Source organism: Haliaeetus leucocephalus, unplaced genomic scaffold, assembly GCF_000737465.1.
Source record: "Haliaeetus leucocephalus isolate CR32 unplaced genomic scaffold, Haliaeetus_leucocephalus-4.0 Scaffold802, whole genome shotgun sequence".
NCBI classification, from domain to species: domain Eukaryota; kingdom Metazoa; phylum Chordata; class Aves; order Accipitriformes; family Accipitridae; genus Haliaeetus; species Haliaeetus leucocephalus.
In genome coordinates this window covers 774,197-797,997 of record NW_010973238.1, presented here as the reverse complement: position 1 = coordinate 797,997, position 23,801 = coordinate 774,197, and the positions used below count along the sequence as shown (strand labels likewise).

General features: G+C 52.9%; 1 protein-coding gene across 5 annotated transcripts in view; it reads left to right on the top strand.

Moving 5' to 3' along the window:
* The window catches only part of PPIL2 (peptidylprolyl isomerase (cyclophilin)-like 2), a 74,783-nt gene extending 69,318 nt beyond the window's left edge, over window positions 1-5,465 (top strand). For all 5 annotated transcript variants that reach the window (XM_010581638.1, XM_010581637.1, XM_010581639.1 and 2 more), the window contains 4 exons: window positions 1,496-1,568; window positions 1,729-1,791; window positions 2,273-2,412; window positions 4,143-5,465. In XM_010581638.1, coding sequence (XP_010579940.1) covers window positions 1,496-1,568; window positions 1,729-1,791; window positions 2,273-2,412; window positions 4,143-4,236 — 370 coding nt within the window. In that variant the 3' untranslated portion in view covers window positions 4,237-5,465. The remainder of the gene's footprint in view (window positions 1-1,495; window positions 1,569-1,728; window positions 1,792-2,272; window positions 2,413-4,142) is intronic.
* Window positions 5,466-23,801: the final 18,336 nt, after the last annotated feature.

Sequence of the window (23,801 nt, the reverse complement as noted above, 5' to 3'; positions counted from 1 at the left end):
CTCATTGTCCCACAGCCATTAATATGGGCTGTATTTTTGGTTCCTGGCCACATGGCTTGGCTCTATTAAAACAGATGTTGTCCAGCTACAGCCTGCTTTTCTAAGGGATCTGGATCGCTCAGCATCAACGGCCTGTCTTCATTTTTATTTACTGCTCTTCTAAGTATAGCTGTTTTCAAATTTAATTGGGGATGATGATGTGGATAAAAGCGTTAAATACCTTGGGACCAAGATCTGATCCCAGCGGGACCCTGCTGGAAACTCAGTGGTTTCTATTTAAAATTAGATTTTGACACCTGTCAGCCAATTTTTTATTTAATGTGTGCTGTGTTCATTTAATATCATTCTGGTTTCTCAATCAAAATATCAGCCGCCTTCCAGAAGTCTGTTCCACGGACACTGTTATCCCTGTTAACCACATCTGTCGTCTCAAAGATAGAAGGCTGTTTGACAGACTCTGTTTTCCACAAAACCTTGTTGATTGCCATTACTTATTTCCTTTCTCTCTTAATCATGTCCTGTCTCTGCTATTCCATTATTTTGCTGGGATAGATGCCAGGATGACAGTCTTATAATTATCTGGGTCACCCCATTAATCCTTTCTAAATATCCTTTTCTGGAACTTTCCCATTGTTCCACACTTTTTGAAAATGAACATGCAACAGGCCAGAAAGCCTTCAGCCTTTCTTAAACATTTTCAAGCAAGTATTTGGGTATGTTGACTTGAAAAATGAGAGGCCAGGGATCTAACATCCTCGTAAATAAAAACTGCAATGAAAAGTGTCCCAGTGTTATCTTGTGGCTGTGACTTGATGCTCTGCTGCTTTCCCAGAGCCCTCACAAGCTCACGGTTGTGCTGTGCTTTCGGAGCAGTCCTGCACTTTCTGCATTATTGGTGTTATTATGGACAACTCTGTCACTGCTCTCCAGTAGTGCTGTAGTTATGATTCCCTTTCTTCCTAATATTACTCTTTGGTCTGATATACAATTTAGAAAAAAAAAAGTAAAAAATCAGGATTTAATTAAAACATTTGCTTTCTTGACCAAGTCTGTTAGGTTATTTTTCAAAGCTCATGGGAGTAACAGATGAGCTCCAAATTTATGGATGTAGCATTAGCAAGTGAACCCATTTTGAAATGGGTTTGTGTCTTCTTGCACAGACGGCTGTCCACAGTCGCTCATTCTCCATCTTGCTTATTTGTGTGGCTACTGAGTTTTTGGACAAACAGCTTTGCTTTGCCTCTGAGTGTTTGACTTCTCCAGGTTCTGTTTAATTTTAAATTCAAATCCCAGACTTGAGAAAAAATTCTTACCTTCCACACTGAATGACATTATCTTAGGTATTCCAAATACAGTTGCTGATTCCCCTTCCCCAAACACAATGGTTTAAAAATCTGCTAGAGTAATGGCCATAAATTAGATATATTAGATGTAAGGGTGCAGGAATATTTTGAGTGTGTTGTGACAGCTGGAAATCGTGTCCTTCCTCTTTTAGGGTGGTTGGTGGCTTTGAGACTCTGACTGCTATGGAGAATGTGGAAAGTGACCCAAAAACAGACCGTCCCAAAGTACGTGTGAAGCACCTGGGGCTGTGCAGGAGGGAGCGAGCGCATATGGCCTCACATGGCACTGTGGTTCACTCCACTGACGCTTCTCTGAAAGCCAAACTTGGGGGAGATGGTGCATCTTAATCAGCAGATTGATTTGCTCTTCTTCTTCTGCTCCCAGGAGGAAATACGAATTCAGACAACAACCGTTTTTGTTGATCCATATGAAGAGGCAGATGCACAGGTGAGCATAGGTGGTTGGTTGGTTGGTTTTTTTTGAAAGGCCAAAGCTCTTCTCTGGAGAACTTTGTAACTTAATGCCTTTTCTGTGAACATGGGCAGCCCCTGGCCCATGTGGTTGCAAGCTAAGATTAAACAGCTGCCATTCAGCATTGCCTTGTGTGCCAAGATCATCGCCGCTCTTTCAGCGGAGAGGTCTTGTAACTGAGTCTGGCACAGCTCCCAGTCCATCACACTTACAATGGCTTCCTTTCCAAATGCCCACAGTAGTTACGGATAGCTGCAGGTGGGAAAAGAGGAGTTTTGTTATAATGGCTGCAGAAAGCCTGTAGTGACCCTTGAGGTCTGTCTCCTAAAGCCTGCCCTGTAATCATAGTGGTGCTGATTGCTGTTTTAGAGTGCTTTAAAGCTTCAAACAATTGTATGCATTTTCTCCTTACTCTGGACTAGCTCTTGCAACAGATTGCACTCTCTGCTTCCCACAGGTTGCTGCAGAAAGAGAGAAGGTCCAGCTAGAAGAAGAAGCAGCCAAAACAAAAGCTGAGGCAGTCCCACCGAAGAAAGAGGTCCAGACTCCTAAAACTTACCGGCAGGGGATTGGAAAATACATTAACATGGCTGCAACGTGAGTTCCCTGCCCATCTGAACTTTGAGTGTTTTAGTTGCCTTTCCTGCTGGACACTGACCCTGTCCAGTGCCGTTGCTCAGGTGTTTGGTTTGTACCAGCAGACTTTGCAAAGACACCTTCATGCAGTCCTAACAGTCAAGAGTTCCCTCTACTTCTGTAGTTTTTCAAGATTACAAGTTAACTGAGCTTTTCTTTCAGCACTTGAATGTGACCAAGTTGGTCTTTAACAGCGTGTGCTGACTTCAGAACTGTGGATACATTTCCACAACTCAGAAGTCCTTGAGGAACTGTATTGTGTCACTTCCTACATCATCTTTTATTCTCTTCCTCTTCTGCAGCTATTTCTGAAGGCCACAGTCCCACAGATGTTTCTCTTTTAGCAGCCTCTCCCCTGCACAAAGTAGTTGCCTTAAGCCCTTATCAGTCTGCTGATCTGGTTCCCTGTTCAGCCACATGAACAGTTGTACCAGCACAACTGAAATGGCCGGAAAGGGGAGCAGGTTCCCAGACTTGCTGTGGGAGCACAGGGCATCTGGCGAGTAGCTCCAGGGTGCCTGGCTGGTTGTACAGGCTTGTCCTAAAGTATCCTCTTCCAGACACCCTTTGTACACCGTTGGGATTGGCAGCATCGCTTGCTTTCCTAAGGACAGTACAGAATCCCACTTGAGTGGCAGCTTTGCATGAGTTTTGGATAAATTAAAACAGATGCCTTCCACTTGATTTTTTTCAGACTTCTCTAAAAGCATTTGCAAAAATGCTGTTGTCTGTCTGCTGCATAAAGGCATGTATTTATGCATCCACAGATCTGGACAGCTATTTAATCAGCTTGTATGTGCCTGCGTGACTTACAGGCATTTGCATAACTGTGAGAACAAAACTATGTTAGCCCATGTAGGTCAGTTTGGTGTGTCAGTTAAGTGTTTCAGTTACAAAATATTGCTTGTCCCTTAAAATACTATGTTTAGCTTAAAATTGCTGCCATTCCGCACTGTATTTAGAGAAGAAATGCAGGCAGAGTTTGCAGCTCTCTGGAAAGGGCCAAGTAGTACAGAAAGGACTTTTCTTTCCTAGTCCTTCACTCATTGCAGCCTGCCTTGAAACTGGGAGTTTGGGCTGTAGCAGCCCTTTGGCAGGTTCAGGGCTCTCCTTATCAGCTACTGATATCGGTCAATAAAACCACAGCACGTGAGCTGGCTGAGTAATGTTTCCATGGGGTTGCAAACTCTGCTCAAGAGAGGCTGTGAATAGCAGCAGCGACTGCAACAGGCTGTGCTCAGGAAACAGGAAAGGATCTGAAAAACTTGCCCAGCTGCTTTACACCTAATTCCCCATAAATCCTTATGCTGCCACAAATGCAGGTGAGGAGGCAGGAAGAGAACTTGTGGCTCACATTCTCATCGTTACTGCTAAAAATGTATAGCTGTTAAATCTTCAGCTCTGACCTGGAGAACTTGTTGGGTTTTGAACACGCTCCTGGAAGTGTTCAAAGCCTGACCCAAACCATCCCCACAGACTGACACACTCTCCCTCTTTTTGGGTATACCAAAGGCCCCCATCCCCACCCCCTCTGCAGTCCCCATGCTGGCATGGAGCTTGCACTCCTCTGTAATTGATAAGGGATGGGCTGGCTCCGATATAGCTGTTGCTGGGAGAGGAAAGGCATCCAGCTGCCCTGGTCCCACCGAACAGTAAATAGTCCCTTAGAGTTGTTTTCATTTCGGCTCCAGGAAGCGCAGCGTGGAAGATGACGGGCCCTCAACCAGCACAGCTGCGAAGAAAGAGAAAAAGAGCACAGGCTTCGGGGACTTCAGCTCCTGGTAGCAGCACGGGGAGCCTAGCACTGGAGCAGCACAGCAAAAAAAAGAAAAGGCGGCCTCCCACATGTCCCCGAAGAGCCCGAAAGACAGACTGTCCTGGGGAGGGAAGGCACCAGCCTGCCCTTCCACTGGGAAAGAAAACTGTTGCTTTGTTAAGGCTGGTTAATGTGGCTTTGTTTTCTAGAGAGCTGTGTTCCCCCCACTGCATCTTCCTCGAAGGCCTTTTTGTTGTTGTTTTGCTAAGCGGGGAGCAGGCAGCCCAGCTCCACTGGGGATTAGCTGGAGCCTTTCTCTGCTTGGCTGGCAGCAGACCAGGCAGAGCCCAGCCTCACAGGACGCTACTTCAGTGAACAGCTACATTGGTGAAAGAGCTCCTTTTACAGGTAATCGTTTCCAGACAAGCCAACTCTGCCAAATGAAGGAATGAATTAATGTGGTGGGGAAGCGCCTGTGCTGCTGTAGCGCTTTCCGGAGGGGAGGAGAGGGCTCCAGCCTGTCCTGCCCTTCCCTTCCAGCTGCCTTTTGCTAGTTCTCAACAAGGACCAATTCTGTCTCTTGCTCATTGCGAGCCTGCTTCCTGGCTGGACTGACTGCTCCAAAATGAGCTCTCTCTGTACCCGTTTAAGTCTCTGACAGCCTGAGAAGCAGCAAATCTAGATAAGGAGGCTGGAGTGGCTGCACCACTTGTTCCTCCCAGTGGCTGGCCTTCCCTGAGCCACTGGGCAGCCAGATGGGCCAGGACACACCAGCTCAAACCTGCCCTTGGGTTGCCGGAAACGACAGCCAGGAGCAACTGAGCAGGAATAGAAACAACTTTTTTTTTTTTTTAACCGTCCCTAAAGCCTGCTCTTTGCCGGGGAACACACACTGTAGACTGCCCTGACATCAGTCCTCCCATCATTAGGTAAAACCATATAATATAGCTGACAGGCGTCTCGGATATTTCCGTTGCATACCTACAAATTATTAGGAAGCTTAGTAAAGGCCTTATGAGGTAGAGATATATCAGCCTGTGAAGTTTTAATCCAAAAACTTAAGTGTGTTACCATCACTTAGATGTAGCAGGGTAGATCCTGAACATTACTTTTCAGTTCATCTTGGGTGTTTTCAGATGACAGAAATACCCTTCCTACCTCTCTGTGTGGCTGAGGAGATAGTTTTGTAATCAGCTTTGTAACAATACATTTATATTGGTGGTTTCACATTTTAAGAGAAGACTCCATTTATATGAAATTGCTGTAAAAACTTTTGGTAAAATGTTTTGCATTAAATGATTTTATTTTCTTTTGAGTGCTTGCCTTTGACTCTTCAACTGTCATTTCCAAGATCATGGTATTACAAAGTTGATTGTCATAGAAGGAAATGATTCATTCCTACTTTTTAAGATGCTCATAAGGAACTCTGGGATCTTTGCGGATATGATTACATCTTTGTTATATCATAGGAAGTTCAAACTAGTTTGAAAGAATAATAGGGGGTTTTTGTTTTGCAGCATTTTGCAGCGTGTAAGTTTGAAAGAACGTGTTTGATTCCTGGAACAGGGGATATGATGGTACTTTCCTCAAGCTGAGTTTCTTGTGTTTATTGAAACCTCTTGCTTCTCCTGGATTGGCCTTTTCCTGATAAATTGTTATTGATCCCTTCTACCTAACTTCTACTACAGCACATTTTGAGTCGTCAAGTTCAGTGTTGCTTGAGCTGAAATGGGCAGTTTAATGAAATCCATGAGAGTAAAATGTTTTTTTGTACTTGATTAAAATGGAGATTATTATGAAAGAAAGGAGCTTTCGATTACAAGGAAGGCAACAGAGGTGTGGCAAGGACTCCTGTTTCAGCAAGAGTCCTTGTTACAGATTGATGTAAGGGACAGTTTCCTTTCGAGGCAGCAGGCTGCAGAGATAACTACGCGCTTTCCCTTTCTACTTGTTTTTTGGCAGAGCTCACTGCAGCCCATGAAGGACCACTCCCGTGCAAAGTGCAGACAGGACTGCTGCCCTTCCAAGCACTGCCTTTGCGCTGCCCGTTTTGTTACAATTTCCCACCATAACATCAAACACAAAAGAAAGAGCAATTTCCTGGCTTCTAGGAAGGGCTGAGCGTAACCCTTTTAGTTTTGCTCTAAGCAGGGATGAAGCTCTTCAGCCTCCGTTCACCGCTCGACCTGAATTCGGGCTGGTCTGCCGGTGCTCCCTGCTGTTGTTGGTGGGACCCAAGCTGGGAGATGCTGGCTCTGGCTTGTCCCCAGGGTGCTGCAACGGTGCGTGGAGGTCGAGCGGTTTGGCTGAGGCTGTGTGCTGAGTCAGCAGCTGGGCTGGGGTTTGTACCGAGAGCCTCTGCAGGGCAGCGAGCACGTCGGTGCTCAGGCAGCCAGACCCTGCAGCAAATTTTTGTTCTGAATTCCCACCTCTCTGCTCCCTCCCACACCTGTACTTTTGCATACTTGGTCAATTTTTTTTAACTTCAGCTTTTCTTCTGATCAGCAGAATCTACAGGGGCGATGTGACACAAGCTCTTCTCTAAAAGATGAGGGAAAATGTTGAGCCATATTGACAGGGGCACGAGGTGGGTGCCCAGAGAGCAAGACAGTGTGGTGTAGCCCTTGTTTTTACAAAAGCTGGCTCTTTGCAGGGTGACGTGCAAACTTTCCACTACCTGAGTCAGGAGGCTTTGCTGAAACCTTTTCTGCCCCTTTCATCACTTGGTTCTCCAGCAAGGGTGGTGTGTTAAGAGGAATACCCAAAGCAGCTCCTGCCATGTCTGGAGGGATAGGCAGGAGTTGTGCAGCCTTACTACAGAAACTCACTCCTGGGAACCACTGTGCTATTTGTAAGCACATTTTTACATTCTTTGGCTTTGACGCTTTTCCAGTAAATGTGCTTAGAGAGAAAAAGTAGGATTTTAACCAGAGGCTGAAATAGTTTTTGTCTGGCCTTGGCTAGAATAATACCAGCACTCTCTTACTTTGCATTGCTCCATACCTGGGTCATTTTGCTGAAAGGCAGAGGCACTGGGTGACCAGTAAATTCATCGTTTCCTGAGATCTGGCACTGTAGCAGGGAACACCACGAGCACAAAACACCCTCAAGAAGGTGGTGGCATGTGGTGGGGCTGGCAGCTGTGACCATACAGCCGCACAAAGACGTGGGGCTTGCGGGAGACTCAGTTCTTCACCTTTGCTTTTTTTGGCATGAATTCAGCCTGGCCCCTCAAGGACCATTGTATTGTCTGTGTGGGAAACAGCACTAAATGAATGGTTTTCCAGCTAAATAGCTGCAACTCTGTTTCCATATTTACCAAGAGAAAAAGCCCAAAATATTGTTGTTCAGTTTAATTTTGCCTGTTTCCCACTGGCTGGAATTGCTACAGCCCACTCTTCTTGGAAGCGAGAGCTCATACAAGCAATGGCTCTGCTTCAGCATCACGTGGTAGATCATAGAGGTACCCATCTCATGTGGGGCCATGAATTGTGAGTAGTCAAACTGTGTTTCAAGGTCTCCAAGAAAATTCTGCTTCTCCCTCCAGCTCCTTTCAAGAAAGGGACTAGGCAATGACCATTCCCCAGAGCCCAAACCACCCTCAGCCGTATGGGCAAGGGGCTCACTGGGGTGGAGCAGAGAGGTGCATGCGGAGTTCAGTCCAGCACGGCTTGGCTCACTTCCCATCTGTGCTACATTTACTACTTCTTACTGTGAATTAAAAACCACACGGAACGTACCTCTACCAGGTACTGCTCCAGGATTTGTCTGTCGTGTTCTCTTGACCCTGAATGGTGGGCACGTGGAAGATGTTTGGGCCCTGGACCGGCTGCTGTTGGGATGCCGTTGGTACCAGAAGCAGAGCAGAGCACGAGTAGAGAGGAACGGACAGAGACAACCTGGAGGAGCCTGTGATGGTGGGTAGGATGGGGATGGGGACAGGAAGGGCTGCTGGCTGTGCCAGGACTCCTCAACAGAGCCTGGCATGTGAGTTGCAGCTACCAGACCCTTGAGGCGGCTGCCATACCCGTGGGGCGAAGGAGCTAAGGCAGAGAGGTGAGAAGCACCCGGGACTGCCTCCTGGGGCACTCCTCGCCTCACAGGTTTGGGAACCCCGTAGGGCACATCACAGAGGTGGCACGTCCCTGTCCCCAGGCAGCCACCCGTGCTGGTGCCTCCACCTTGCACAGGCGTCCTTGGGAACCTTGCAGAGGGGGACCAAATACTTGAAGAGATCCATTTTGCTCTCTGGGTCCTTCCTGGCCAATTCCTGGCAGTTTTTTGCAGAGGTTTCTCAACGCTTAGTGCTTCTGTGTGCCCCTGCCACAGGACTGTGCCTGTCCCTGTGGCCCATGGGGTGGCATGAGTCTGTGTGTTGGCTCCAATACAGACCTACTGACCCCAGCCTCTGCTGGGGCTGCTGAGCTCCGTTTCTGCATTTTCCAACCCCACTTGGCCCCAGAAACCTCAGGGTGAGAGGCCAGGATGAGCACTCGCTTCCTTACCCAGGCAAGGGGGCATTTGTGCCCCTTTGGTCCCCTTGGCTTTGTCCCAGTCTCCATGATCTGAGCTTCAACGCAGCTTCGGTTCAAGGGCAGTAGTCGACATCCCCCCTCACTGGCTGCAAAACTTCCAGCAGAAAACAAAAATCCACTTCTCAGGTCGTTGCGGGGTTCCTGCAGGTGCTGCCTGTCCCCCCCGGGGTGAGCTGCTCGCCAGTGGCTCTGGGGCAGCTGCGTCCCTGCTGCCCTGGCACACGGGTCAGCACCAAAGGCCATCTTGTTGAAACCAAGGGAGCGTGCTGAGGCTTTGCGTCCCTCAGCTAGCAGGAAAAGCATAATTAATAGCAGAAAGAAGCAGCAGCAAGAGCTGCTGTTCATCTGCCCGATTCCCTTTGGAAGAGCCTGTGGTCCCATAGGACAGATGCAGAGGCAATGCCGCGTCCGGCATGGCTGTGTAGTGCGGCTGCCAGGGGGATCTGCTCTGGGTTGATGCAGTTTGTGCCACTGGCCTTGAGGCTTTAAGGACAGCGAGGTAAAGGTTGTCTTTAGAGAGAGAGAAATAGTTTAGGGCAGCTGCAGGTTTTATGGTTGCGTGTGGATGGGCTTGCAGAGAAGTACGGGGTTTTGGTTCAAAAGCAGCAGTGTGTTGGTTTAACACTGTCTCTGCTGGCACGTCGAGGGCTGGTCTCCACTGCCCAAATCCTAAATGTGGGGTCTCCACACCCCAAATGCGGGTGGCAGATGCCTGTACCACAACCAGGGCTTAAGCCAGAGCAGTGAAGGGCTGAAGTGCTAAATGCAGCCAAGTCAAGGCCAAGCACTTCAAAGGAAGGGGGAGGCCGAGCACACTGGAGCCGATGGGTGCCGGAGGGTCAGTGCCGCTGGCTCCACGCTGTTGCACACGCAGCCAGGCGGGCACAGCATCGGTGGGGGCACAGGGCTCTCGCAACCCCCCCGCCGGGCACAGGTGACCCCGGCATGGGCAACGTCGGTCCCCTCTGCCGGTGGCGGAGCTGCAGGCATGTCCGTGGCCACGACCACCCTGCAGCTGGTAGGAGCAGCTGGCAGATAAACCTAGCGCTCGGGCACTGGATTATAAGTATCAAATATTTCTGGGATCCCCCCACCACCCCTCACCAGCGGTGTTTGGAAGGAACAGGATGCCAGAAACCTTGTGCCAGGAAGCAGCTTTTATAAGCAAGGGAGGGGATTGCCAAACACCCCCCTCCAAGTTTCAACACTGTTTGCTTTGGAAGAGGCAAACAAACTAAATCGGACTGCACAGGAAGGAGGCGGGCAACTGCCTGCCCTGGCCGGCAATGGTTTACACCGCACAGCGCAGCTGGGGATTTCTCGCTTCCTCTCTTTCTTCGGAAAGCGTATTTGGCGTGGCGGAGGATTTAACCACCCTGTGCTGTGACTGCAGAGAAGGGACTGGAGCCGAGGCTGCGCTCAGAGCTTGGGGAGCACAGCTCCTCCGCTCCGGGACACCCACCTTCATGGCAGCGACATCCAACCCCATCAGCTTCGACCTGGGTGTCCCCACTCCTGCCACCCACAGGGACCGGGATCCCCGCTGCAGTGCAAGGCTGTGAGCAGGCTGCAGTAGTGGGGGGGGGACAACGGGGCGGCATCGCGCCCTCCTGCCCTGCCGTGCAGCCACCCGCTCATCCCGTGCATTGCTTTAGCTCACCCATCTGGCACAAGCCGCCAGCAACGGGTTTGCTTCTCGGGACCTCTAAAAAAGCAAAAGGAGCTCGACGGGTGGATTGGAGAGGAGAGGGGCTCCCAGTGTCAGCAGCCCTGCTGGCGTGAAAGCTGTGGCAGCTCAGTCCCTTCCCCACTCCCACAGCCCCCACCTCCCACACATCCTTTGGGCAGCCCAGGCGGGTTTTGGGAGGCTCCAGCCGTGGCTGCTGGTGCCCAGCGAGCAGCAGTCGTGGCCGTGCAGTCTTGTGGCCGACCGCAGCGTGTGTGTCCCACGCTGGATGCCTTCATCGGGAAGCAGTGGTAGCTGGTGACCTGCAGTGCTGCGTTGGGCCCGACGGCCACAACACGGCTGTTCGCAGCCGAGAGCGTGTTTGAAAGCGTGCATAGGGATTTTTAAACAAAAAGCACATTGTGACCGCGGGCTGGGGCACCCCGCGGTGCCGGGAGGGACGTTCCCACTGTAGGGACATGTGGCCTTTTGGGACAAATGCTGAGATGGCTCTGAAAAGCAGCTCCTTGGTGCTGCCTGGAGCTGGTGGCAATGGGACCATGGGGGGAAAGCCGAGCCCGGGGGGCATCCTGCAGTGAAGCCGCAGTGGGGCTGGGGGGCCTGACACCACTTTGCTGCAAAGCCTGAACCCCGCTGAGCTCGGTCGTCGTGCACGGCAGCACTGCCACGTTAGCGTGGGGCATGGCGGGGGCCGCGGGGGCCGCGCACGGCACCTCGGCAGGGCCGGCACTGACTCACCCTCCGCTGAGCTCAGGCGCTGCAGCCCGGTGACTTCATCCGCTGGAAATAGCAACCGAGGAGGAACCGTCTTTCTGTCACCGCCATCCATACCCATATAGACACACAGGCGCTCGCTGCTGCCTGCACTGCTGCCTGCACCCCAGTCCCAGCAGCGGGAGCTGGTTGAGCCCCAAGGCAGGGGCAGCCCTGCGGTCTCTCCCCCAGCCCAGACACACGCTGGAGCTGCTCCGCGCGGGATGGGACAGGATGGGGCCCTGTGGCTGCGCGGGGCTGATAGCATTGGACAGCCAGGGTGCTGCCGGCCCCGCGAGGGACAGTACGGAACGCTGCTGCATGAGTCAGTGAAGGGTTTCAAGGCCAGAGAGAACACGGCTTTATCTACTCCACCTGCTTGTACAGCACAGACGGTACAATTTGCACTCAAGCCAGTAATGGCTTCTTGGCTAAAGTGTGTTTTCCAGAAAGGCACCGGGCTCTCTGTGAAGCCTACAAGGGAAAATTAATCCCACAGTTCCCCTGGTAGCAAAGCAAAGGCATCGCGGCAGCCTGCAATGACTGTAGCAGATAAGGGGGCCCCTCCGCCTGCTCCCTGCCTGCGCCGGGTTCTTGCTCTTATCACGGATGAGCAGAGCTGTCCTGGGGTTTGTACAGGCACAGCACTGCAGGGGCTGCTCACAGCAATCCCTGAACAGCTCAACTCCGGTTCTGCCACGAAGGCCGGGGGTGTTTGAGATCCCACGGGGACACGCTGTGGGTCTCCACCCTGCTCTTTCCCAAGGGGACGGTGCAGGGACAGGGCTTATGGAGCCGGGGCCAGGGTGGAGGGCTGACGTGGGCGCAAGGCAGATGTCCTGCAGGCACCAGTCCCTGTGTCCAGGACAGGGCTGTGCCTCCTGCCTCGACGGCTCTGCCACGGGACACGCAGGAGGGTGCATACGGGCACGACGGGTGCCTGTCCATCTCTTGCTCAGGGCGTGAACAAGAGTTTTGCAAAGTCTCAGAGCTGCTACAATGCCAGCGACAACTTTGCTCCCACTGGTCGCCGTTTAAAGGTCAGTGGGGCTGAGGCAAGTGAGCTCAGTGCTCGCTGTCACTCATCCCTCACGTACTTGTTCATCCAGGTTTGCTTTCGTAAAAAGGAAAGAAAACCAACCACCTCTCCCAGACCCCTCTGCTCCCTCCACTGGGGCTCTTCCCACGTCGCTGGCCCAGGGGGTTGCATCTCTGCTGGGTTTTCTTCTATGCACGACTCCAGGCTGGTTGCTTTGATATTTTCCAGAGATAAGGAGGGTGCAGGGGCATCACGCCTTCCTGACCACGCAGTGCCCTGGGCTGGCTCTGTAGGAGGTAGCCCGCTGCAGCAGCCCTTCACTGGCCGCTGCCGGACGGGCTGGCAGGAGCTGCCGCTGCCAGCACGATGCCTTAACCGTGGTGAGACCAAACCTCCCGTGTCCCCAGCACCTGCCTCCACCCCTCCCAGCATTGCTGGGAAGCTTTGGGGATTAAAACATCCCTCCAGAGAGGCTTGGTCCCTGATGGGGTTGTGAAGGGCAGAGCGGGCACACAGGGCTCCAGGAAGGGCTGGCATCGATCGATCTGCCCGAGGGCGGAGGAAGCACTGGGGATCGGGGTTGTACCCGTGGGGCTGTGCACGGGACAGCTTCCCAGGCCCCTCTGTGGTTCCTGACGTCACGGAGAGGCCAAATCTTCCCTTTTACACAGAAAAAAAGGCTCATCTGCAGTCACAGCGGGCTGCATTTGACAGCTCATAACTTAATGGCTTTTAAAAAATAGCCACAGCCTGGTTTAAATGCTGGTCGAGGTCTCCTCTACCTTTCCCCCTGGAAAGCCTTCTGAGCTCTCACTTTTCTGATATTAGACACTTTCTCTAATCTTTGGCCTTCATTTATTAATGGCTAATTATATCTATTTGCTTTTGTGCCAACATTGTCCTTTAGCTTGAATAGCTTTTTTCCCTCCCTAATGCTTGCTTCCCAGTGCTATTTATAGGCAGCAATTGTATCCCCCCGCAGCCTCTGTTTTGCTTGGCTACACAAGCTGCGTGCCTTCAGCCTCCTCAAAATGGCCCCGTCGCCCTCCTGCCTCCCTCCGCGTCCCTTCCTCGAGCCGAGGGGGTTCAGATGGGTGCCCAGCTGGTGCCGGCGTCTGGCAGAAACCAGTTGGGTGCCAGCACTGGCCGTGATGCTTTGGGGCAGAAAGCTGGGGGGCAGAGCCACGTGCCACCGGAGAGCCCCATGGGGTTATTACGTTTTTTTAGGCAGCCCCATGGGGTTATTACGTTTTTTTAGGCAGCCCCGTGGGGTTATTTTTTAGGCAAAGGCAGGGACGGCTCCAGGCTCCGGTTTGCCTTCCCTATCCCTCCTAGCCCATTTCTTTGGAGCGCCCGGCAACACCTGGCAGCGTGGCCCACCAAGGCAGCGCACGGAGTTGCGTGATTTCTATCGGCGCTTTCATCCCGGGATGAAACGGATGATAGAAAACATTTGTTTTTATGATAAAAGCAACTGACCCTGGAGGAATCTGCCTCCCCAGGGCGGCCTGCAGCAAATCATGGAGATAAGGCACCGACACGCAGCAAACGCCAAGTGCTTCCAAACTTCTGAGCGGCTGCAGAGCAAATCCCTTCCCACGTGGAAGGAAACCCACGCTGGGTTTCCACAGCTGCTCCCAAGCCCGGACAACGCAGCCGGTGACGATTTTAGTTGATTTTGTTGGGGCCGGGAAGGTCTGCAGAGGAGGACACTATTTATTTTTTTTAATGAACGGCCAGATTTTTTTGTTACACACATCTTCGCCACAGATCTCAGTCGAGCTTTTAATAGATGGGTTCCTTGCCAGCGGCAATTGCAAATTGATTGCAGCAGAAATGGCAAGTGAAGACAAATATAGTGCAGGCTGCCTGCAGGGAGAGCGTACGGAGGAAACTTCGGATGCTATTTTTGGTGCTTTGTCTCCACTGCTTACAGTATTTCTAATCGTTGTTTCTCCTTAAAAAACATGCTTAGGGTTGGGATTTTTTTTTTTTTTTTTGGTTAAAAAAAAATTCCTTTCTCCAGAGAAAGGGTCAGATGCTGTGTCCGTGCCTAGCTCCGCAGAGCTGGTGGGTACTGCAGCCCTGGTCGGCTGGTGGTGGGAAGGCAAAGGCATGCTGGTGATGCTGCCTCCATCCCCTCCACTGGGACCAGAACTGGGCCCATCTCTCCCAGGCACTGCACAGGGGCCAACACGGAGCCAAACCCTGATTTCACCCCGATCCATGGGAACGTCATGGGGAGTACGGGAAAGTTCAGCGTGCTCGCTAATAAAAGAAGGAAACTCTCCCACGCTGCCGAGCCATCGCTGCACCATGGGGGGTCGGCAGCGGATGCCCCAGCCCTGCGGCGAGCTCCTCCGCTCGGCACCAATGCACTGAATTTTGCATGGTCCCAGCCAGCACCAGGAGCCGCAGCGGCCGGACACTCCTGGACCGCCGTGGGATCCAGCTGGGTGTTGTGGGCGAAGCACTCGCCCTGGAGGGGAGCAGCTCTGGGCTGCAAAATCGTAAAATCCAGGCACGACCGAGAGCATGTACACTGGAGCCCAACTGCAGGGAGACGGGGAGGAGTGTGCTGGAAGTCACTCAGATTACTTGGCAGAGTGGAAAAACACTCCGAGTTATTGCCGTGCTTGGGGAGCCACGGCTAGATGACACCGGAGTGATGTTAAAGGCTTTATGGCACCGATGCCCTAAACTTCTTGGCCCCGGGGGACGATCGGGGACACGGTGGCAGATTGAGGCGCGTCCCCAGGACGATCAGCCCCCGGCGCAGAGGCGTCTTGCTGACACGTGTGTCCGTGGGTGTGAGAGACGAGGCTGCAGTTATAAATAAAGGAGCAGAAACGCTAATAAAAGTGACAAGCAAGATCAGGGAAAATCTGGGTTTAACCACAGAATGGCAAAATAAAAGCAGCTCACGGCAGGGCTGGCCGTGACCGCAGGAGCCTTGGTCCCGCACTTTCTGTGTCCGCCTGGAAACCTGGGATGTCTGCAGCAGCAGCTCAGGGGGTTCTGTCACCTTCTCTGAGGATCTGGCAGTGCTCGGACTGTGGGGTAGGGTTTGTGTTTGCCTCATTAGGAGGCTTATTGGTATGAGAAGCCCCAGATGCTCTTCTGCCGTCTTTTTACACATCCATGTCTGTGCAGACCCCATTTTGCCTTAATTTGATCAAGCCGCAATCTGATGTTCACAAAAAAAATTCCCTCTGTTTCCTATGTTTGCTTCTAAATAACATAAAAGGCCCTGCTCTGCCAGCATGCTGGATGGTACTGGAGTTAAAATAAAGGTAACAAAAATGGGAAGAAGAAATTGCTCATCAGTGGCTCATTGAGCCCTTTAGCAGAGAGGACCTCTGGCCCTTTCATACCTGGCCAGGTTGATATTGGATGTCCAGCACAGTGCAAGGCTCAGGGTTGCCCACCCCAAGCCGGAGTGGGCTGCAGCTGCTGAGCACCCCCTGGAAAGAGAAAAAAAAAAATTTAAAAAAAAAATTAAAACCCCCTTTTTTAAGGTTTTTTTAAGGCAGACACTAACGTCTACTTCTGATAACTCTGATATAACCCATGTCCCCGGCCCCAGGGTGGGCAGAGCTCCCTGTCCTGTCCCGCTGGGCATCTCCAGAAGAAGGGGCTGGGTGCCACACCAGGCACATGCCCTCTGCTTGGTGTTTCCCAACTGGGAAGGTTTTCAGCTGGCCTTGCCACGGCTGGTATGTGCAGATGTACTGGGGAGGAGCGCTTGGGAGCAATCCAAGGTAAATGCATGTATTCGGTGCAACACGCGTCTGCCCGGCACCGGCATTGGCACCGCACCGCTACAGGATGAGGCCGCAGGCGATCCCATCGCTTACTAGTCAAACCCCCTTTTCTGGGCCCGCAAAGGCGGCGGGGGCAGCACGCGTCAGCTCAGCCCCCCCCCTTCCCCAGGAGGTTATTTCGCAAGAGAAGTCAGCTTGTGGAGGAGGTTTTTATGGCTGGGGATCAAAGTCCTTGGCGCTCGCCCAGTTTCCCAGTATTTAGCTGTTGCACAGCCCAGGGTTTGCAGCTGGGTTTGTGGGCCAGCGTCACGGCGGGGAGGGAGGGAGCCCAGGGCTTGTGGGGGGAGGAAGGTTTAGCCCGCTGGCCTCTCCCACAGCCGCTCTCACCGCCGGACACCCTGGGTGGCACAGAAGTGGGGGTCAGGCCCTGCGGGGGAAAGGGGCTGGTGGTGGTGGTCAAGGGGACTCCCAAGCTTCAATGGTCAAAGGGAAGCTGCTTTTCTTTGCCTAGAGACGGACTCATCGTGTCCAGGTCCTGCAGGCATCCCGGCTAGCAGCAGCGTGGCTGGGTGCCATTCCTTCCCTGCCCCGATTTGGGCAGCACCAGCCTCACCCCAGGCGATAATCCTGCTTTCTCCATCCGGCTCCATCGCCACCAGTCCTGGGCTGTCTCTCGGTCCCCAGCATTCCCAGGTCCTCAGCTGAATAAGCTCATTTTTCGCTGTGCTTTATGGCTACGGACCTTGCGGAGATCTGCAAGGAGGCAGGCAGAGACACAAGGAAGACGTTAAACAACTTTTACAGCTTTGCTTATTTGAGAGCATATATTTACATCGTGAATAACCTGGAGGGTCGCATTTTAAGACACTGATGTATTCCCCCCCCACCCCGCCCATAAGGCAAAGAGCGTGCTTATCCACGCCAGGTCTGCGGGGATGCTGGGCGGCACTGGCCGCGGGGTGGGGACCATCCAGGCAGAGCTCGGCTCCCTCGCCAGACCCGCACCCAGCGCAAACAAGGAAACCAGTTAACACAAATCAACTCCACCTCGCCAGGGCTGAGTCAAACTTTCCCGGCTCCTCCTCTGCCCATCACGGCGGGGATTTTCCCAGGTCTGGTCTTGCAGGGGTGCAGTAGGTGCTGCCCCACCAACACCCTCATCCTGTGGGACCAGAAAGGCTGGGAACCATCATCTTATTTATTTCCAGAATAAATGTATTCCCGGAAAATTCCCATCCTGAAGCACTGGCCTATAAGCCCTATCTTGTCTGTGTTGTTTTTGCCTTTCATCTGGCCATATTTTCATAAACAGCTATTTTGGGGTGGGGGAGGCAGCTGTCACCTCCCAGTGACTGCAAAAAGCAGCAAAGGGCCGGGTGTCACCCACCGTCCCCATCACCATCTGGGGCCGAGGGACCATGGCTCGTTCACACCATTGCTAATCCCTGGCTGCGTCGCTGCTGGACACTTTGTCAGCAGACGTCGGGCTGGCAAGAAACCAGGCTGGCACTTGCCCTAAAAAAAGGGTAGAAAACTGACAGTTATGGGGCCAGGAGCTGTTCCTGCTGTATTGTTATTGGCAACCTCTGTTATAAGAAAAAAAAAAACAAAATTAAGAATAGATGTAAAGAGCAACATGTTTTTTTCCTCCGCTCAGCTGAGCTGTCGTGAATAAATCATTGGGGGTTTTTTTTGCAAACACTCGGTGAGGCTGGGGAAATCTGCTGGGAGCCGGAGCGCTCAGGTCAGGGCTGTCCTGCCAAGAGACGATTACAGCCTGTCCTGGGGACGGAGGAGCAGGGATCGGAGCCAAGAGCAGCTTCGGGAGGTGTCTAAAGTCCAGGAGTAAGATTACAGGCTGCAGGGTCAGCAAAACCCTCTCATGCTCCGGGCAGCACTTGAAACCTTTCCGGAAAGGAAAGCACCCGGCTCAGCACCGCTGCGCCCGGCAAAGGGCTCTCCTGGCAGGGGGGCAGACGCGCTCCGGCAGCCCCTGCGAGGAGGGGGCAGATGCTCAGGGAAGAATTAATCAGTCGGTAACGCGGCATTTCTACTCGGCACCGAAATGAAGGGTGTTGGCTCCTGGCCATCACCTGTCCCCTGTGGCAGGGTGCTCCCCAGACCCGTGCCTGGGCTGTGTCCCACAGCCGTGGGGATGGGGTGCTTAGATGTGGACCCCCCCCACACACACACACACTCCCAGCCTCCCGCCTGGAGATGCGCAGAGGTGAGACAAACATCTTTGCAGCCTGTGACCTCCCCATAAAAGCACAGATGGCTTGTGGCGTGCCCATCTTACAAAAAAAAAAAAGGATCGGAAGAGTAGGTTAAACGGCCAGTTCAGCAAAGTGCCTGGGGTGTATTGCAGCAGTTAATCTATAACAAAACAAGTTACACATTGCTAGAGTTTGGCCTGGCACTGTGTATGTGTTTTTTTCCAAGGGTGAGGGCTTGCAAGCGGCCCCGCTCACAGTGGCAGGGCTGCTCGCTCTGTCGAGGAATCGGCGCCAGCCTGAGCTTCATTCAGCACGGGGCCGGCTCTGCCGCCACCGCACCCCTGCCACTCTTTCATCTTCCATTAAAATCAACGCAACGAAGCCGCGGGGAGCAACAGCGAAGCCAAACCAGATGCCGCTCAGAGCTCGTACCAAGGAGATGTTGTCTGGGGCCATGCAGAGCCGGTGGCAGGGTGCTGAGTGATGGGGAGCAGAGGGGATGGTCCTCAGGTCCGCATCCCTGCCCGTCGGGTGGCTTCAGCATCCGTCCCGTAACCTGCCCACGTACAGGCAGGTGCCTGCCCAGCATCCCAACGGGGCTGCAGTAAATCCAGGCACAGACATTTTCAGGCAGGTTTTAGGCAGCGTTGGAGCCAGGCGGTGCTGACTGCGAGGAGATTTCCCTGGGAGGACAGCACCCACCTCCACATTTTGGTCCAGCGTCTCAGGGGATGAAACGCTTGTGCAGCTCGGCTTCATGTAAAAAAGAGGGGAAATTGGGGAAAAATGGGAAAGAGGGGTAACCAACAGCTCTACCGATACTGCTGCTGGCTGCTGGTGCCCGGGAAACCCAGCTGGGCCAGCCCAGGGGCACATTTCACCGACCCTTGAGGTGAAGGCTGGAGACGCTTGCACAGCCTGGCTGCTGCCCTCGCCTCTTGTACATAATTCAAATTAGGGACCTACTGCATGGCTCAGAGGAGGTAAGCTTGGCTTTCAGAGCAGACATGCACAGAAACCAGAGAAGTTTCCATGAAGCCCTTCACACTGACAGCGTCGGGTAAAGCTCCAGCTCTTGTTACAAGTCTTGGGATTTTTGAGTGGCAAAACTGCAGCGTGTTAATGCTCGCTAACAGGCGCCAGACCAACAACTCGTACCGTCAAAGGGCTCGGATGTTGCACCTTGAACCGGCCAGGCTCCCTCCCAGGCAGACACAGGCATCAGCGCTGCTCCTTCCCCCGGGAAGGGGTCGTGTCCCAGCCAGCAAAGTCAGGCCATGGTATTGCTGGTCACCAGCATCTCACAAAGCCAATAACTGCTCCCGGGTGTCAAGCTTTGTCTGATTGTGGCACAGCAGAAAGGGAGAAAGAGCCAAGGAGACAAAAGGGAAAAAGAAAAAAGAGAGAAGAGAGGAAAAAAAAAAAGGCAAAGGGAAAAGTGAAGCCAAGAGACGGAAAGAAAAGCAATGGCAAGGCGCAGCGTCGCTGCGAGGTCAGGGGTGCAGTCAGGGCTGGAGAAGGGCTCTGGGGGCTCCCACCTCCAAGGACAGCTGGGCACGCTGCCCATTGCTTGCAGCTGCATCTCAGGTTATGTTTATTGCACTGAAATGGTTTTTCTTTCAATGCCACCAGCCTGAGCATCTAACGGCCCCAGCGCAGTGCCTGGCGGCTTGTTTCCCTGAGTCGGGGCTGGTTTCCAGCAGGAGCTCCCAACGCCTTCCCCTGTCGCCCCGGGCTGCCCGGCAGCCTGCCCCACCCCAGGGCTGGCAGCGGAGGAGCCGTGCCCAGGCACTGCAGGACGCAGGCAGGGTGTCCTCCTGGGCTCCAGTGGGCAGACACGGCTCAAACGCCCCATTTGCCCGCTTGTGCATGCAGGCTGTGTCCCTCTGCGCCGTTTCGAAGGGCTGCTTTGCCTCCATAGCTCAAATGGAAAAAAAGCAAAGATTAAAAAACATCCCCCCCACCCTCCGGCACAGCTGCAAACACTTCGTCATGCAAATCTCCATGTAATGGTCACTGCTGTGTTGAGTTAACAAGCCCTGTGGACTGGGTTTCTGCTTGCCAAGCCGGCCGCTGGATTTCTAGGAAACCAAGGGATGAAGCAGGTAGTTTTGCTCCAAGTTTGTGGCCCGATGCGATCAGACACCGCGCAGTGGACGAGGACCACGACCGCTGGCCACCCTGCGCTGTGCCGGGTGAGGAGCAAAAGCCCTTGATCAAGCGAAGCTGCTGCTGCCAAGGCGAGAAACGAGCAAGACATCCACACCCAGAGCCCCGAGCGGCAAAATGAGTCACTGCCCTGTGCTGGCAGCATCCAGCACCGGGGACACGCCAGCCCCGCACCCCTGTGGGGTGTTCTCAGGATAGGGACGGGCAGCTGAGCAAGGTGGGGGCTCTCGTTTTGGCTATGCCACGCAGGGCTCCAGCCGGCAGGAGCCACGGTGTGGGGCAAGAGCATGATGCCAACCCCACACCCGGCCTGCTCAGGGCCCCATGTTAACCTTCAGATAACTTTTTTTTTTTCCCCTGGACAGGCACGGACAGGGCACAGGTTGATGTTGGGAGATGGGGCATGGAGCCATCCAGATGTGGAAAGCATGGGAAAGCAGCAGGGGCTCTGGGTTTCACGGGGCATGGGAGAGTTCCCGGGCACTGGGTAAACGATGTTAATAAGGGCAGGGGGATGGGGGGAAAAAAGGAACGGCAAAATGAGGCTAAAATGTATGGACAAACGTCAACAGCGCAAGGTGAAAGCAAAACCCAGGGGAAGGCCAGCTGATCTGGGCGCAGTGTGGGTGCAGTTGGGTGCTGGCGGAGGGCTGATGGGACGCAGAGGCTGCTGCGGTGTTTGCTGACAGGCCGTCAGCTGCAGGACGGGGCTGCTCTGGACCCGGGAGCTCGGAGGAAACCGCTGCCACCAAAGTGGTGTGTCCCCCCCTCCGCACACGCACATGCGCACGTAGGCCCAGGCGGATAAACAGCAAGCTCAGTAAAACCCAGAGTTCAAGACCTTGGAGCCTCTCGGGAGGAACATGCTAAATAAAGAAACGAAACATGCTGTGTTTATCGTCTTCCCCATGAATGCGTGTTGCAGCCGGGCTGCTGCAGCCTGCGTGGCTGCGGTCCAGGACGGTGAGGGGAGAGGAGGCTGGGAGGCGGCGGGGGCTTTTCCCGGAGAGGCGCGTGGTTGTGCACATCCCAACAATGTTAGCTGTGCTTGGTTATCTGGAGGTCTCACACATCTCAATTCATTTCCGAAGTTTTATTAAACTCTTTTTGCCGTCTGGGTTTGGTGTTAGGGAGGTATCTCGGTGCAGCACGCTGCCGCTCACCGCCACGGTCTCAGTGCCCGGTGCCTTTAAACCTTCCTGTTGGTTCCCGTATACCCAAGACTGGTGGTGGTTCTACTTAAAACGGCTTTGCGGAGTGGGATGTGTGAGTGGGATGACAAGCCCTGGGGCGCAGAAAACACTGCCCACCCGCCCGATCTCCCCATCCTGCTGCACCCTCTCCCAGCTGGGCAGGGAGACCAGGCTGCGCGGCACAGCCGTAGGGACCAGGAACCACCGAGGCAAATCCCCAGATGGGGCTCGGCCATGGCATCCCCGCCACGAGCAGCCAAGACACAGCTGAGCCCCGGGACAGCCCCCGGTCACAGTGTGCCCACCGTCCCGGCAGCATCCGCCAGCTGAGCCCCTTTGGGAGCCTGTATCTCCTCAACCAGAGCCTCAAAGTTTAAATATCCTGGGATGCAGGGAGCCTTTTAAAGCTCGTCTAGCAGGAGGTGATTTAACAGCCCATTGCCTCACTAATACCACCTGCTTGTGTACAGCCGTGCACGAGGATTTTGACTCGCTCTGTGAGTGATGAGTTTACATTTATATACTGGCCTTTGCTGGAGGGATTCCCCATTAATACTGCAAATACTTGTGTGCAAGCTATCCACATCAGTCACATCACCCCACCTCCGCAACTCCTCAGGTCCTCCGAGACGGTCAGAACCACCCAGGGAAAGATGGGCAAGAGGCAAATACAATTACCCCAGCTGGAATTTAGCCAAGATACAGGGGCAAAACCTCCACCCCGGTGAAGCTGCCTAGAAAGCTTTGACTGTCGCACGTGTTTAGGCCATTTCTATCTAATTCGAAAGTGATCGGACAGGACCAGCTATTGTGTTTGTCTCCAGAAAAGCAGAGATTGCTTTCAGTCCTCAGAAAATACCAAATTAGGAGCTGGTGTCATGTTGTATTTCTACACAGACAAGTCTTCGGTAACATCCAGCACCCACAGGTAAGGTGCAGCCAGGCCATGGCGTCAACCACTCACTCAGATCTGTCTCACAAAATATTTGCAGCTATTTCTGCCCAGGCAAGGGTTGCCATCAGTCCCCTGACCCAGTAAATGCTGTAACCGAGAGGGGTTTCTAATAAAGGCCTGGGAATCGCAGCACGTTACAGTATGGACAGCTTTGCTGGATTAGAAACCTGATTAATGGCCTTGGGGGAGATTAGGAATTGCTATTTTGAGAGGGGGTTTTCGTAGCAGGCTCCCTGTAATCGCCAGCCCAAGCAGGACGGTGTTATCCTGCGCTGGCTGTTTTCTGGGCAAGCAGACACTTCTGGGAGCCTGGGGAGGCCAGGCAAGGGAGTAACATTTCTCTCTGCTAATAGATGTGTTTATGTTTTCTGCAGTGCTTGTTGCTGGCTGACCACAGCAATTACACGGGGGAGTCATATTTACATGTTTTAACTCTGAAACACTGAGCAAACAACGAAAGATAATCATTAACTTCAGGAGCTGTTAACCTTCAGCATGAGTTTTGGCCGGTGAAGGAGAGGTCTGCCAGAGCAAAGTCTCTGTTTTAGTAAACATCGAAAGAATGACGTGAGAAACCCTTTGTTTTTGTATATTATGGGTAGGTGATTAAAGGGCATTAATTTGTGTCTCCAGCCTTTATGCTGCGAGAAACTTTTCGTTACAGAATAGAGGAGGAAAGGGGGAAAAAATTGCTGCTAAAGCAAAATCCATTGACTTCGTCAGCCTGAGGGAGCAGGAGGAGCAGAGGCGATAAAGCACAGCATCGCTGGAGGGCTATGGGGCTGCAGTTCATCCATGCTCATTTTCTGTTGGCCTCAAACCTGTTGCGGGATTTCAATCGGTAAAGCAGCGACAGGTTAGTAGCAAAGAGCAGCACCTTGTCCTCTGCCCCCACGGTTTGAGGCTGCACGTCCCGCCGGGGACACGGCAGCTCCCTCTGATTCGGGAGTGAATCAACCATCATGAAATATCGGTCTCGTGCCTGACCACAAATTGTCAATGCTGCCCCTGGGGTAATGCGTTCCAGAGGGGAAAGAGGAAGAACAACAAAAAGCAAAATGCTGTGGACTTTGAAATGTTACGGGTATCATAAAAAAAAGTGGGCAACTGAGGAAGAAAGGAGATAAAAGAGGAAGAAAGGCAGGGAAGATAATTTAAGTAGACAAACAGAAGCAGATTTACAGTCTTACCAGCTACACTAGGTAACAAAGTGGAGCGTGCCATCCAGTGCAATAGTGCTTATTTGACCATCAGTGGGAAACAGACGATTAATTCAGGCCTAT